Source organism: Sminthopsis crassicaudata, chromosome 3 (genome assembly GCF_048593235.1).
Source record: "Sminthopsis crassicaudata isolate SCR6 chromosome 3, ASM4859323v1, whole genome shotgun sequence".
Classification (NCBI taxonomy): Eukaryota; Metazoa; Chordata; class Mammalia; order Dasyuromorphia; family Dasyuridae; genus Sminthopsis; species Sminthopsis crassicaudata.
In genome coordinates this window covers 254,726,254-254,742,385 of record NC_133619.1, presented here as the reverse complement: position 1 = coordinate 254,742,385, position 16,132 = coordinate 254,726,254, and the positions used below count along the sequence as shown (strand labels likewise).

The window sequence follows — 16,132 nt, the reverse complement described above, 5'->3', positions numbered from 1 at the left end:
GCTTTAAAATTAAGAAGGAAGGAATGATATATTTAATGAATGTAAGACAAAACAGAAATTTTACCTGCATTTGTTGGTAAATCCAGTCTGTAAATACTGTCAGGTTTCCATAAACTCCAGGTCTGTTTGCCTTGGCACATCCAGATCCCCAGCTTGTATCACCAACTAACCACCACACTGAATTTTTCTCAGTCACTAAAGGACCCCCACTGTCACCCTAAAAACAACCAAAAACATTATAGAAAAGGACAAAATCCAAAGAAAAAATAATATTTGATATGAATACATGAAAAATAATTGGGGGGGAGGGGGAAGGAAGGAGGAAAGTTTTTGGAATAGGGAGGATAATGCAAGACAAAGAATGTTAGATTGGGAGTTAAAAAACCCAAATTTAAATCTTTGCTTTAGAAGACTTTCTACCTACCTACCTTTCTCCCTTCTTACAGCTCTCCTCTCTTTTACAGTTAAACTTTCAGGAAAAGTTGTATGTATTCATTTCCTTCATTTTTTCACTTGCCGTTGTTCTCAAATTGATTAGCTAAAATTGCCTTTAGTGTCAGCAATGAGCTCTCCTGCATCACCTTTATAGCATTTGATACTGCTCTCCACTTGCTCCCAGATTTTCCTTCCTCCTGGGATTTTCAATGACACTGTTCTGTTATGCCTTTCTCTGTTCCAGTAGAATAAATCATTTTGATTTCTATTGCTGGATCATCATCCATGTCCTGACTACCATGTGTGTATGGCCTCTAGGATTCTGTAGTAATCCTTTCTCTACATACTTTCTTGATAATGTTTGAATGAGTTCATTTACTGTAGAGGGTCAGAACTCTGGAGAAGTATACTTGAAACAAAGTGTTAGCTCAGTGGAATTGATGAGATAATGGTTCTCTAGTTCACATATATCTAATATGATTTAATCACTTTAGTTTGATATAATAATATAATCACTCTAGATTGGCTTATACTCAGTATACTGTAATGATAGGGTATTTAAGGGCTGAGAGTAGTGGGGACAAAGTCAGACTCCATAATTTTCTCTAATTATTTAAATCTCATTTATTTTTATAAATTGTTTTACAATTATGCAGTTCTTGGGTGGGTTTTAGAAAGTATATACTGTCTATAGTTATTTTGAGTGGAGTACCTCTTACTATCTCTTCTTGAAGGATTTTGTAAGTGACATAAAAATGCTGATGATATATCTATTTTATATCCCACTACTTTATTGATTATTTCAACTAATGTTTTGATTGAATCTTTAATATTTTCCAAATTTATAATCATATCACCTGGGGGGGGGGGAAAGTTTATTACCACATTTCACTTTCTGATGCTTTCAAATTATTTTTCTTCTTTTAAAGCATCTTTAGCATTTCTTTTTTTAAAAATTATATATATATATATATATTTTATAATATTATCCCTTGTATTCATTTTTCCAAATTATCCCCCCTTCCCTCTACTCCCTCCCCCCGATGACAGGCAATCCCATACATTTTACATGTGTTACAATATAACCTAGATACAATACATGTGTGTAAATACCATTTTCTTGTTGCACAATAAGCATTAGATTCCGAAGGTACATGTAACCTGGGCAGACAGACATTAGTGCTAACAATTTACATTCACTTCCCAGTATTCCTTCTCTGGATGTAGTTCATCTTTAGCATTTCTAAAAACAATATTGAATCATACTGGTGATCATGTAATTTTCCCTGATTGCTTATCTCTTTTAATTAAATCTATTTTAGCTTTAACTTTGTATGAAACCATGATTACTATCCTGTTGGGGTTTTTTGTTTGTTTGTTTGTTTTTTACATTAGCTGAAGCATGATAAATTCCACTTTGGTCCTTTATTTTAATTCTTCTTCCTCCCTCCCCCCACCCCTCTCTCCTTTTTCTCTCCCTGTTCCCTAAATGTTTATTTGATTGAATTCCATGCTTTTTATAGACCATTCCCCAAGTCCGGAATGTAATTACTCCACACTTCTACCTTTCTGATTTCCTCTTTTTGTTTTTTTTTTTCCCACTTAAATATATTTTATTTTTTCCAATTCCATATAAACATAATTTTTAACATAAACTTTTATAAGATTTTGAATTTCAAGCTTTTTCTTCCTCTCTACTTTGCTCCCTAAGACAATAAATAATCTGACATAGGTTAGACATGTACAATAATATTAGATATTTCCATATTAATTATTTTATGAAAGAAAAAGCAGAACAAGATGGAAAAACCATAAGAAAAAAAAAAAGAAAGAGAGATAAAACCAATGTGCTTCAATCTGCATTTAGACTCCATAGTTCTTTCTCTGACTGTGTATAGCATTTTTCATCATTAATCCTTTGTAATGGTCTTAGTATTGTTATATTGCTGATAGAGCAATACTAAATCAAAATTTATTGTATGCATAATGTTGCTATTACTATATACTAGATTCTCTTGGTTCTGCTCACCTCACTTAGTATCAGTTCATGTAAGTCTTACCAAGTTTTTCTGAAATCTGCCTACTCATCATTCCTTATAGAACAATGTTATTTTATTACAATCCATACCACAATTTGTTGCACCATTCCCCAACTGAGGGGCATCCCTTCAATTTTAAATTTTTTGCAACCATAAAAAGAACATCTACAAATATTTTTGTATTTATAGGTCCATTTCCATTTTTAACGATCTCTTTGACACACAGATCTAATTATCTTTCACTTTTAATTGTTTCTTATAAACAACATTTTGTTGTATTCTGATTATTAATCAACTCTGCTATCATTTCCTTTTTATAGGTTCAGGTCATCCCTTTCATATCTAGTTATACTTACTAGTTTTGTATTTCTCTCCTTTCTGTTTTTCCTCACTCTTTATCCTTCTTGCCCTATTTATATCATCCCTTGTCAGCCATGTAATTTACTTCTAACCACTAATTTGCCTCCTATTCCTTAACCTATCCAATCCTCTAAAAATCCCTCTATTCCTAACTTCAAAGAAAAATGTCAAATATGGTCATAACCCCAAAATGAATTCTTGGATAAGCTTTAAAAAAGACTTTAGAAATCAAATAAAAGAGGTTGGGGGAAACTAGAGGGGAAGGGAACAATCCAAGAAAATTATAAGAAATTCAACCAACTATAAAATGCAAAAAAGACATATTAAATGTATTTTATTTAGATAAATATGCAATAAAAATTTTTAAAGGGGCTATGGAAACACAGAGTAAAAAATAACTGGAGACTAAGTAATTTAATTTTTAAAAATGAAGAACAAATCATAGAAACAAATTCATTAAAGAGAATGACAATACTGAAATAGCATATCTAAACCTGTGGATGCATCAAAAACATTCATCAGAGGAAATTTATATCTAAATACATACAGAAGAGAACTAAAAGTATCTGAGAAAAATATAACCAATAATTTGGGGAGATTCAGAACTCTCTCCCTTTTCACAGTCCTGATTTTAAAAGTTCAGTATCTTGGAGGACATTGCTAATAATAAAGCTGGACTAACTTTCCAGTTCAAGAGATAGCACAAGCTATTTTCTGCTCAGGCTTGGGTGGAGTATACATTCTTTGAATATAGACAGCCTAAAGCTGTGCATGGTCTGATATAGAGATACCTTCTTTATATCAGGCATGTCACTTTCAACCCTTTATTTTAATGTAGCTCACCTTACATTTTGGGTCTTTTTTAAAAAAATTTTTTATTAAAGTTTTTTATTTACAAAACATTCATGGGTAATTTTTTCCACATTTATTCTGGCAAAAAAAAGCCCTTTTGTTCCAAATTTTCCCCTCCTTCCCCCTCTCTCCTCCCCTAGCTGGCAGGAAGTCCAATACATGTTAAATGTTTTAAAAAAAACATGTTAAATCCGATACACACACACACACACACACACACACATTTATACAGTTATCTTGATGCACAAGAAAAATCAGATCAAGAAAGAAGAAAAAACTGAGAAAGAAAACAAAATGCAAGCAAATAACAACAGAGAGAGTGAGAATGCTATTTGTGGTCTACACTCTGTTTCCATGGTTCTTTGTCACCTTCCATTTTGTTATCCTAAAAGAATTGCTTGCTATCCTTCAGGAACAACTGCTTTTTGAAGGGTATGTAAACTGTGAGCCCATAGACATGATTGTCTTTGCTCTAACAGAGAGGACTAAATGACCATCCTTTTATTTATAGAATACTGACCATATTAATAAAATGGTTAAATGATCCAGACTTACTTGAACTTTTTAAAATTGCTACAAGATACATTTTTTTAAAAATTAGAAAAGGAACAAATTTTAAATTTTAAATTAAACACCAAATTGGAAATCTTAAAAATTAAATGTGAGATTCTAAAATATTTCTAGAAGCTTTCTCTGTGGTAACAAAGAATTGGAAATTGAGTGGATATACATCAATTGGAAAATGGCTAAGTAAGTTATGATATGATGGTGTTGGAATACTATTGTGTTATAAGAAATGATGAGCTTCCCTTCAACAATGAGATGATTCAAACAGTTCCATTTGTTCAGTCATGAAGAGAGTCATGTATACCCAGAGAGAGGACTGTGGGAACTGAGTGTGGAACACAACATAGCATTCTCACTCTCTCTGTTGTTATTTATTTGCATTTTGTTTTCTTTCTCAGTTTTCCTTTTTTTTTCCTTCTTGATCTGATTTTTCTTGTTCAGCAAGATAACTGCATAAATATCTATACATATATATTGGATTTAACATGTATTTTAACATATTTAACATGTATTGGACTACCTGCCAGCTAGGGAAGAGGGTGGGGAAAATTTGGAACAAAAAGTTTTGCAAGGGTCAATGTTGGAAAATTACCCATATGTATGGGTATAATAATAATTTTAATAATAATAAAATATTTTAAAATATTTAACAAATATTTTATTATTTTATATTTAATAAATTTGAGTTAATTATAATAAATTAAAAATATTTACTAAATAATAAAAATTAAAATATTTAATAATAAAAAATAATACTTTTTTAAAAGAAAGAAATGATGAACTAGTTGATTTTAGAAAAACATGAAAAGATTACAAGAAATAAGTCTTATTATACATTGTACATAGTAGTAACAATATTGTTTTAAGAACAATTTTCAATGACCAAGTCATTTTGAATACTCAAATCAGCTACAAATAAAAAGAAATTATGAAAGAAATACTATCTACATGTAGAGAAAGAACTGATAAATAGAAATACATGGAGCACAGTTTTATATACATACACATATTTGTGTCTAACTGTAGCCTTGCCTAGGACTGAGTAAGGAGAAAAGAAAAAAATTAAAAGTGCACAGCAAAGAACAAAAGAAAACTTAGAAGGAAGTACAGAAAAGCAAGGTAGTTTTGGAAACAATGTGTACTATTTATATCACAGTGGTTTTTTTTTTTTTTTTAAGTAAACACTGTGATATGGAAATTCACTGATATTTAACATTTTTTATATTGTGCTGTGTACATGGAAATATTTTCTCGTCTTCTTGTATTTAATTTCAAAATGAATAAAAATTAAATTTAAAAATACAATGATTAGGAAATTCATATAGTATCTAACATGGAAATGTTTTACATGATTTCACATAAATAATGGGTATCATTGCTTGCCTTCATAAGGAGTGATCAAAGAGCTGAAAGGAGGGAGGGAGTTAGAACTCAAAATTTTAAAAAGAATGTTAAAATGAAAATACACATAGCCAAAATAATGTTTCCCACAATTAAATATAAAACAGAAATTACCTGACAGGAATCAATTTTCCCTTTAAGATAACCAGCACAAATCATGGCAGGGGTGATCATATTATTGTAGACGTATCGGCTATTACATTTCCAAGGTTCTATTATGGGTACCATAACTGCATTCAAGATATCTGAAGTTTTACCTGAGGATCAAATATATGACCATAAAGTTTAAGACAAGTGAATGAGATTGTGTGAGATCTTTCAAGACAGTTGTGAAAATCGAGTAAGGCTTCATCTACTTCAAAGTTTGAGTAGGCTTGAAGGACTTTGAGGATTGAGTCAAGGGCATAATTGAGTCCCCTTCCGGTTATCCTCCCATGACACAATCTCCTCCCTATTTTAGTCAAATATGGGCAACTATGTACTTATTGGTCAAGTTCAATTTCGTGGGTAGATCTCGAGTTTAAAATGTAAGACTCTCAGCCAATGAGGATGAGGGTCAGTGGTGGGAAGTGGTGTTAGCGTTAGGGATTAAAGGTGCTGTCCTGCCCACAGGAGGCCCTTCCTGCTCTAAGGGTGGGATGCCCTTCTCACGAGATCTCTCCAGCTTTTTTTTATTAAATGGTGTCCCCTCACCATTTCCGTACCACACACAAGGATGGATCATTTCAACTGGAAAAGTTAATAGGTGTTCTATTAAGCTACTTTCAAAGCAATTATATTACTATTTGTTTCTTTTAAGTTACCCCTTTCTATACTTTCCTTATTCTTCAATTTCATTGCAGAATCAGTCTTCTAAGAAGCCTGAATCATCTTTCCGACAAGAACAGGCTTCATCTGATATAACAGCAGGAAGCATTGCATCTTCTGTTAAAAATTATTCTGGATGAGTATGCCAGATTTACATAGCCAATTTTAATTAAAGCCAAGCAAATTACAGAAAGGTTATGCAAAAAGAACCTAAAAAGGTTGGATCATGCTTTTTTCTTTCTCTTCCAAAAAAAAAAAATAAATAAGGATCTTTATTTCCAGAGGGTAATAGATTCTTATTCAGTACAATTCAAGCATCATGAGTGTTGCATGTATAAATTCTTGGAATTCTAAAATTCCTTTGAAAGCAATTTTCTGTCTTTCTACTTTTCTGACTGACTTACCTGTTTAGACTTATCATAACCATGTAAGTGTCAATTCTTAGTTTCTAAATATAATTCTGGTCTTGCTTCACTTTCCCCTTTAACCAAGAAAATATTGCCACTTCAACAATGTCTTCTCTTCAGCATTCCAATCTCTTGACCTTCTGCTATTTTAACCCTACAAAACCCTCAGGCTTAGATAGTCACTCCAAGTCTACCAAATGCTGCTGAAGGAAACCACAAAATTATTTCATCTGTTACAAATTTATGTTATCCAGCTTCAAGTGGACCTTCATTATTGCAAGGTAATTTTTAAAATCATTTCTTATTGAATCACATTTCTAACAATGATTATTCCAAATTTCCTTTCTTTCAAGCCAATTTTGACCTCAACTATTTTACATAGTAGAGGTCTTTACAAAGTACAGACATCCTATGCAAACTCACTCAATCCCGCTAAACTTCAATCTCCACATATTTCTTTGCCTTTCCAACAATAACTTACAAATACCCATTTCCTTTTGTTAATGGTACCACTAACTTCAATATCATTCTCCCCTCCCCATTCTTCTTTGGCTTTCATCCATTAACCCTCCTTTCTGAAGACAGACTCTTTCTACATTAGGTATTCCTATCTTACCAAAGGTATCTTCATTTTCTTCTTCTTTAATGTCTCTTTTCCTTCACCCTAAAAACATGCAGACTATCTTTTATCCCTTAAAAAAAGAAAAGATTCTTTCAAAAGAATCTGCTACCTACTCAAATAATGATTTTTCATTGAAAATTTCTAGAAAGAGCTAGAAAGATATATTAGCTATATCTCTTTTACTATATACTCAACCTTTTGCAATTTGGTTTACATCTTCATTCTATTAAAACAATTTGCTTCAAATTCACTAATGAAAAAATATTTTTTATTATAGTTTTTATTTACCAGATATATGCATTGGTAATTTTACAGCATTGACAATTGCCAAACCTTTTGTTCCAATTTTTCCCCTCCTTCCCCCCCCCCTGCCTCCCCCAGATGGCAGGTTGACCAATACATGTTAAACATATTAAAGTATAAATTAAATACAATATATGTATACATGCCCAAACAGTTGTTTTGCTGTACAAAAAGAATTGGACTAATGAAAAAATCTAATGGCTTTTCTTTTTCTTATTTTCCTTGATATCTTGGGGATATATGATATAACATTATTGTTTCCCTTACTTATGCCCTTTCCCTCTTTTGCCTTCTGGAAACTACATTCTCACATTCTCTTTCTTTAACATAACTATTCCTCCTCTGTCTCATTGGTTGATTTTTATCATCTTTACCTAGCCTTAAAACAGATATTTCCCCAAATTGCCCTTTAGACACTCTTCAGTTAACATCAGGATGTTAACTGATCTAAGAAGAGTAAATGAACAGATGGAAATGAACAGATGGAAACTATGGGCACTCTTCAGCCTGGACTTCCATCTCCTACTCAGTTGCCAAGAGAATGGCCTCTATGGGTTATAGACATTAAGGATTGTTTCTATTCTATCCCTCTAGATAAGGAGGATATGAAAAGATTTGCTTTTTCAGTGCCTGGTGTTAATTTGGCTGAGCCTTATAAAAGATATGAATGGACAGTTTTGCCACAGGGAATGAAAAACAGCCCTCCTATGTGTCAAATGTATGTTGCTGCTGCTCTTGCTCCAATAAGAAAAGCATTTCCAAAAGTAATATTGTTACATTACATGGATGATATTTTGGGATGTGCACCTGAGGAACAAATGTTAGAAGCATGTCTACAAAAGACCATGGAAACATTAAAGTACTACAAACTGCATATAGCTACAGAAAAAATTCAAAGACATGCTCCTTTTCAATATTTAGGATATGAAGTATATCCTAAGACACTCACAGTACAAAAACTTTAAGAACCGAGAAGTTGAACACCTTAAATGATTTTCAAAAATTAATAGGAGATATCCAATGGATGCATCCAGTGTTAGGCTTAACTACCAATCAACTACAACCTCTATATGACATTTTAAGGGGAGACAGTGCTTTAAATTCACCACGCCAGCTTACAAAAGAAGCACAAGAGGCTTTGAGAGAAGTTGAACTGGCTTTATCCAATGTGGTTGAAAGAATCACTCAAAAACCCTTGGAAATATCACTTTTTGCTACAAAAGAGGTACCCACAGCAGTCCTTCATCAAGAAGACAGTGTGATTGAGTGGGTGAACCTCCCAGCACAACCAGAACAAAGCCTTACTCCTTACCCAGTGCTTGTGGCTAGGATTTTATTAAAGACTATTAAGAGAGTAATACAATTATCTGGAATAAGTCCTGAAAAAATATACACATTCTATACTCACGCACAAATTAATGTATGCTGTGAGACCATCCCAGAATGGCAAATTTTATTAGCCACCGCTCCAAATTTTGCACATGGATCTCCATTAAAGATAACCCGGCTACTACATAATTAGCGATAGATTTTTGAAGAAAAGGTTTCTAAGGTTCCTCTTAAAGGACCAACAATCTTTACAGATGCCTCCAAAGAAAATATTTGTGCTGTATACACTCATGATTTAACCATAAAGAGAGTAGTCAGGACTCCTTTTCAGTCCACTCAACAGAATGAATTATTTGCTATCATGCTAGCTCTTACTTATTACCCAGGAGACATAAATATAATTACTGATTCAGCCTTTTCAGTAGGTGTAGTGCAAAGAATTGCCACAGCCCAAATAAAATTTGCAGCCTCTAATATTTATCAGCTCTTTAAGGAACTTCAAGAGCAAGTGAGAAAACATCCAGGCAAGATTTATATCTTGCATGTCCACTCACATAGTGGACTTCCAGGTCCTATTTTTGAAGGAAATTCAAAGGCAGATAGCCTTCTAACCATGTTAGCCAGTAGTCCTTTATTTCAGGAAGCACAAGAATTTCATTCTAAATATCATCAGGCTGCTCGAGCTTTACGTTTACAATTTAGAATCACAAGAGAGGAAGCTAGGAGTAAAAAGCTGTACAGCTTGTCTTCCTTTCCACGCTCCTACACTCCCTCCAGGGAAGAATCCTCGTGGTTTGAGACCCAATGAAATCTGGCAAAAGGATGTGACCCATTATAAATCTTATATTATATTATAAATCTTTTGGTCGTCTATCTTTTATTCATGTCATGGTAGACACCTTTTCAGGATTCACATTTGCAATGCCAGCAGCAAAAGAGACAGCCCGAGTGGTCACTGAATTCCTTATACAAGCATTTGCAATTATGGGTGTGCCACAAGCAATAAAAACAGACAATGCATATACGTCCAAATATTTTACACACTTTTGTGCACAGTATAAGATTTTACATACCATGGACATACCCTTTAATCCTCAAGGGCAGGCAATAGTAGAGAGAAGAAACAGAGATATTAAGACACTCCTCCAAAAACAAAAGAAAGGGGGAGCCACGGGGTAACCCTAGAGAACTTCTAAATTTAGTTCTCTATACTATTAATTTTCTAATTTTTGATAAAGATGCACTGGCTCCGGCAGACAGGTTTTATAACCCACCAGAAGGGCAGTGTCCAGTGCGCGCAGCTCCACTGTCTTTAGATAATCGCCAGGTGATGTGGAGAGACCCAGAAAGTGGTGAATGGAAGGGACCAGATAGGTTAGCTGCCTGGGGGAGAGGGTTTGCTTGTATTTCTTCAGATGGAGAAGGAATCAGATGGGTGTCAATGAGTCATATTCGCCTTGTCCATAGGAGAGAGACAGAAAAAGAGAAAGACCCCAAAACAAAGGAGAAAATCTAAGAAACATCTGACACTGAAAGAGCATGGCTAATAAGAAGACTGTTAAAGAACTTTAAAAACCAGCAGGAATCAATGGATTTCCTAACACAAGATGAGATTAATGGACAATGGACTTATGGACATTTATAAATTCTCAATTTATGATTATTTGATCATGTTATTTGTTATATACTTCTATATGTATTATGGTACTATGTTACTATGTTACTATGTGCTTATGTAATTTATGTAATTATGTGTAATACCTCCCATATTGATGGATTTATGTTTCAACGTCATGACTACCCTATGTTCTAAATCAAAAGAAAGGGGGAGATGTTAGGATTACCAGGTGAGAACTCAGGTTGTCTGGACAGTGACAAGGTGAGAACTCAGGTTGTCTGGACAGTGACAAGGTGAGAATTCAAGTTGTCTGGACAATTACAAGGTGAGAACTCAGGTTGACTTGACAGTTCTCTGGCTCAGACCTTTGGTTCAGGCCTTTAAAGGGAGTTTACACCTTAGGAATTCTAAGAGGAACAAGCTCATTGGTTGAAGTAATGTTTCCCAGAAGCCCTTGCATTATCCCATGCCCATTCTCTGGGAGGATAAAAGAAGGGCAGCATTGTGTCTGAGAGAATCGACTCTCTGGGATAGAGTTTTGACACCAGGTAGGCTGAAAGGAGACCAGTCTGATTTGAGAAAGGACAAGAGCTGGAGGAGATTCAGAGCTCCCAAGAAACCTGCGCACAGAGGAAAAGATTTTACACATCTACTCCCTGAGAAGGATTATAATTGAGCAGACGACCAGACCCTCATAATTCAAGAACATTACATATTTCACCCATTCAAATAAACCCTATTAATATAACTCTTAAATTTGTATCTCCAACCTATCTTCCTTTTATTTTCCCCTATAAGCTGTATGGTCCTACCTAGATAGACCCTTAAACTTAATATGTGTTCAAAAGGAAACTTTTTATCTCTTTCCCCTAACATTATCTTCTATATTTATCCTTCCAAACAAGAAATTTCAACCTCTTAGAGATATTCCTCTCACACCTCATATATTCAATTAATTGTTAAGTCCAGCTGATTTTACCTCATCAAAATCCTTATAGATGAATACTTCTCTCCATTCCTATTTCATCCTCCCTAAGCCAGACCCTTGTCTTTCCTTGCACATACTACTATGATATCCCACAATTGTTCTTTATTCACATGCCCACTAATTTATCCTTCACACCTGACTCAATATTTTTCCTTATCACACCTTTCATTTTCACACTTCATTCAAGAAACCAAAGTAATTCCTTGTTACATTTTATCTGGGAGGCAAACTTCCTCCATAATTTGGCTCCAACCTGTTTTTTCATATTCTTCTATGAGTAGTCATTTTCACATATTATATATTTCATTCCCCCACTTTTTCTTTTTGTCCTTTCTAGCTTTCTGCTTTTCATATCCATTGGCATTCTGGTAAGTGTTTAACAACCAGCTCTCCAGAGGGAAAAAAAGACATATGCACAACATACTTTTAAATTCAATCTGCATTATTAATAATTTCCCAACACTTTCTTTAAAAATAAATCAAACTCTAAATTATAGCATTTGATGATTTCTAGGGAATGAATGCTTACACCAAAAATTTATCAATTGGTTTATAAACATTTGTCAGGCTGGTTTGAACTAGCCACAGCACAGAATTGCTTGTGCCTTTCCTCCAGTTATTTTCTGTTCCCTAAATGTATCCTCCATTTTTGCATTTCAAAGTCCATCCTTTATTTCAGACCTACATAAGGTATCACTTTGTTAGCCTTTCCTCTGCAAGTGAAAGTGATCTCTTCATTCTAAAATTTCCCATAACACTTTGTATCTTTCCTTTATACTTTTTTGTGTTATTGCCTTATATTATATTTGCTAGAATGAATGTCTTTCTCTCCACAGAATGTTTTAAATAATACTATAAATAATAATGTTTTAAGTGTTTTAAATAAAATTTTATTGCTTCAATAAATTAAATTCTGCTCTCTTACTTTCTCCCTTCTCCCCTCATCACTAAAGAAAAACAAATACCCATTATAAACAAAAAATGCCATGTGAATAAATATATACACATATTCACACACAGACACCATATATATATATATCCATGTTTGCATATACAGATACATATATACACACATATGAAAAAAAAGGAATATTTCCAAGAAATACTTGTATAGATTAAATTTACTTCTATGAAATGATGCATTATGAAATGAGCATAACCAAAACAATGAAAACAATAAAAACATTGTTAAGATAAATAGCTTTGAAATACTTAGGAACATTGATCAAAATATACTACCTGAATATCACCCCAGGTGATAGATTCAGAAAATACTATTTATACACTAAAGATATTCCCTAGATATTTATTTCTGTGTCCCTACTCCATTTCTATGATTCCAACAATTTCTCAATAAGACTATTATAAAAAGAAGAGTGAAGTAGGAATGGAAAACAAGCTTAAGAAAAAAAGAAAACAATACTGATGCAGAAGAGGTACATTTCATATAGTATAGGGAACACAGAGTTTGTTCCTAATAACAAAATGAATAGTTGCTTAACTACTTTGCATTTTCTCAAAAAGTTAGTTAGATTCTGACTTTGCTACTTCCTCCCACCCTATTCTACCCTGATGTCAGATACATAAGACATAAGGAGCCTGACCTTAGAACATTAATTAATAGAAATGCTGATAACATTTATTTCATCTGATTAGAAGTCATTCCTAGTTGTTTATGTCAGAAACAACCAATCACAATCTCAACTCCCAATCTCAAAAAAATCTTCCTAGCAAACTCTACTCTAACCTTCCCAACCATGATAAAGGCCAGATCTTTGGGATCTTGACTTTAACTTTGTTTCATTTTCTTTACCATTGTGTCTTTTCTGGTAGATTTTTACCAGCTCTATACCTACTAACTTATAATATACCCTACTAACTTATAATTAAAAATTTGGCAACAGACTAAATTAACTGTATGATTATGAAAGTTACTATAAAGCTAGAATATTTTGAGTGTTTTCCCTGCTAAAGTATCCATTAAATGAAATGTGATCTGCAAATCATTATGTCTTGGAAACAGCCATCTCACCTTTTTCATAGGTTGCACCCCATCCTGATATCCAACACAACTGATTAGGTTCAAACATCATTCCTGGATTAGGCAAACATACTGGTCTTATTTTTTCTGTTTTAGAATAAGAACATAAAATATAACAGTTCATTCTTGTACTTGTGAAATAGTCTGAAAAAATACTGTTTCTTTCACTGCTTTTTCCTAATGAAATACAAGTGGGCACCCACAAGAATCACCATACTCTAAAATGACCAGATTTTACTAGAATACACAAGACTATAAGACCCCATAAGGAAAGGTACCATATCTTATCTAAACTTTTTAATTTTCCCCAGTACCTAATACAAGCTCAGAACACAGTAAACACTTGATATCTGTTGAATGACTAACAAAAACAAAATCTCAAGTTCTCAAGTCCATTGTCACATTCCTACTTCCAGTGGGAAATAGCCACACAGATAGCAATTATGCAAAATATATGAGAATTGGGGATATTTTTCCCTGTCCTAGTTACAAATGCTAATATATATTAGAACTAAAAGCAGACAATAAAAAGTCCAAGTAGCTTCAAATTAGCTTCAAAATATCATTTCTTACACTTTAGCTTTATGATTTCAGTTGAAAGTATGCTTTATATGGAGTTAGAGAACCTGGTTTTAAATTCCCATTTTACCATTTAACCTGGGACTTAACCTTCTTGGACTTCAGTTTCTTCATCTGTAAAATGAGGGGTATTGAATTAGATGAACTGCCAGGTCCCTATCAGCTCCAAATCTGTGATTCTGTGATCCTGCTGCCTGCTTTATAGCTTTGTGAAAATACATGAGTTAGATGAAATATAATATCCATGTCCCATGGGCCTGGAATAGAAACTATATCTTAATTTCTAGCTTCCATTAAGATACAGTTTATTCCTTTCTGGATCTTTCTAGATGTGAGTTTTCTTTTTAAGATTATCTTTTAAGATTATCTTCTATCTACTATGTATGAACTGTATGTATCCCAATTTATGGATATACTGTCTCCTCCATTAAATTATAAACTCCTTAAGAACAGTGAATATTATTGTTGTTCTTTCTTTCTTTGTATCCTCAATACTTAGCACAGGGCCTGGCGTATAGTAATGAATTGAGCAAAAAAATCTTGTAACCATAGCAATTATTAAGGGCATTCTTTAAGGTGATATCAGACAAACAACTGAAATTATCAACTGCAATATTTGGGGGAGTTGGGGGTACAGTGGAGTGGATTATTCTTGCAAAATCCCTCTTATGTTTTTTCCTAACATGTTTTTCAAATTTTTTGAAGTTTGCTCAAAATATTCTCCCCACTAAATTATTATACACCATAAACTGATTACAAATAAATACATACCATTAAATATTAGTGGTGTTTGCAACTTCATAAGAGCAACATCATTGTTCTTGGTTTTAGAATCATAATTTGGATGAGAAATTACTTTTTGCACTTTATATCCACTTCCATAGAACATCACAGACTGCCTCAAAAGTCCTGCAAATGCTGTCCAATACCGGGGATTAGAAAGAGGTCTGAAAAAAATAAATTCAGATAATGTCAAGAATAATGAATCTATAAACACTAATCTGAATGTTTGGTTTTGTTTTTTTTTTTTAAGATCCACATATGCAAGAACCAAATGAGTTCTAACTATAATGAACCATTGTAAGTCACTGGAGACCACTATTACTTATACAACAATAGAAACAATATATAGACAAGGAGAATGTACAAAATGGGCAATGAGGGTCAAAATTTAAAAACAAAAACAACAACAAAAAAAACCCCCACAAACTTGACTATACAATTATAGCTTATATCTTATTATAAACTTTCATAAATTTAGGGCAATTAAACCTATCATCTTACCAATAAGATTATTCCCCTCTCTTAGTTTTGTTGTAGTAGGCATTTTTATTATTGTTTATTTGATTTATTTCTGAGGGATTCTTGAGACCATGAAGTCTTTGTATGAATCTTTATATGAGATTTCAGATATAAAACTTATATTACTTGATGCCAATTTTACAGTCTCTGCCTACCCTCAAGAAGCTCACATTCTAATGTGGGAGATAACATGCAAAAAAAATGGCACAATTTATAAGATTAATTGGTTTTACTAAAGTATTAAGCAAAATATTATTTTAAAAAGGCAGGTGGAGATTTTTAGTAATTTTAGTAATAATTAGATTTAGAACTAAAAAGGAAAGAGTATATAGACATTTTTTCAGAGTACTGTGGGTCTAGAAACAATCTAACTTTATTAGGGCAAGTATTTAATAGTAACTCAATTAGAAAAGGAAATATTAAAAATTATTGTTATGGAATGTACAAAATATTACAGAGAATATCATTCAATATATAAACAA

The 16,132-nt window shown here is 33.0% G+C and overlaps 1 protein-coding gene across 1 annotated transcript in view; it reads right to left on the bottom strand.

Moving 5' to 3' along the window:
- The window catches only part of TMPRSS2 (transmembrane serine protease 2), a 98,107-nt gene that overhangs the window by 14,046 nt on the left and 67,929 nt on the right, over positions 1-16,132 (bottom strand). Inside the window, exons 11-14 of the mRNA XM_074300487.1 lie at positions 15,120-15,295; positions 13,761-13,856; positions 5,769-5,911; positions 65-217 (exon numbers count right to left, since the gene is read on the bottom strand). Coding sequence (XP_074156588.1) covers positions 65-217; positions 5,769-5,911; positions 13,761-13,856; positions 15,120-15,295 — 568 coding nt within the window. The remainder of the gene's footprint in view (positions 1-64; positions 218-5,768; positions 5,912-13,760; positions 13,857-15,119; positions 15,296-16,132) is intronic.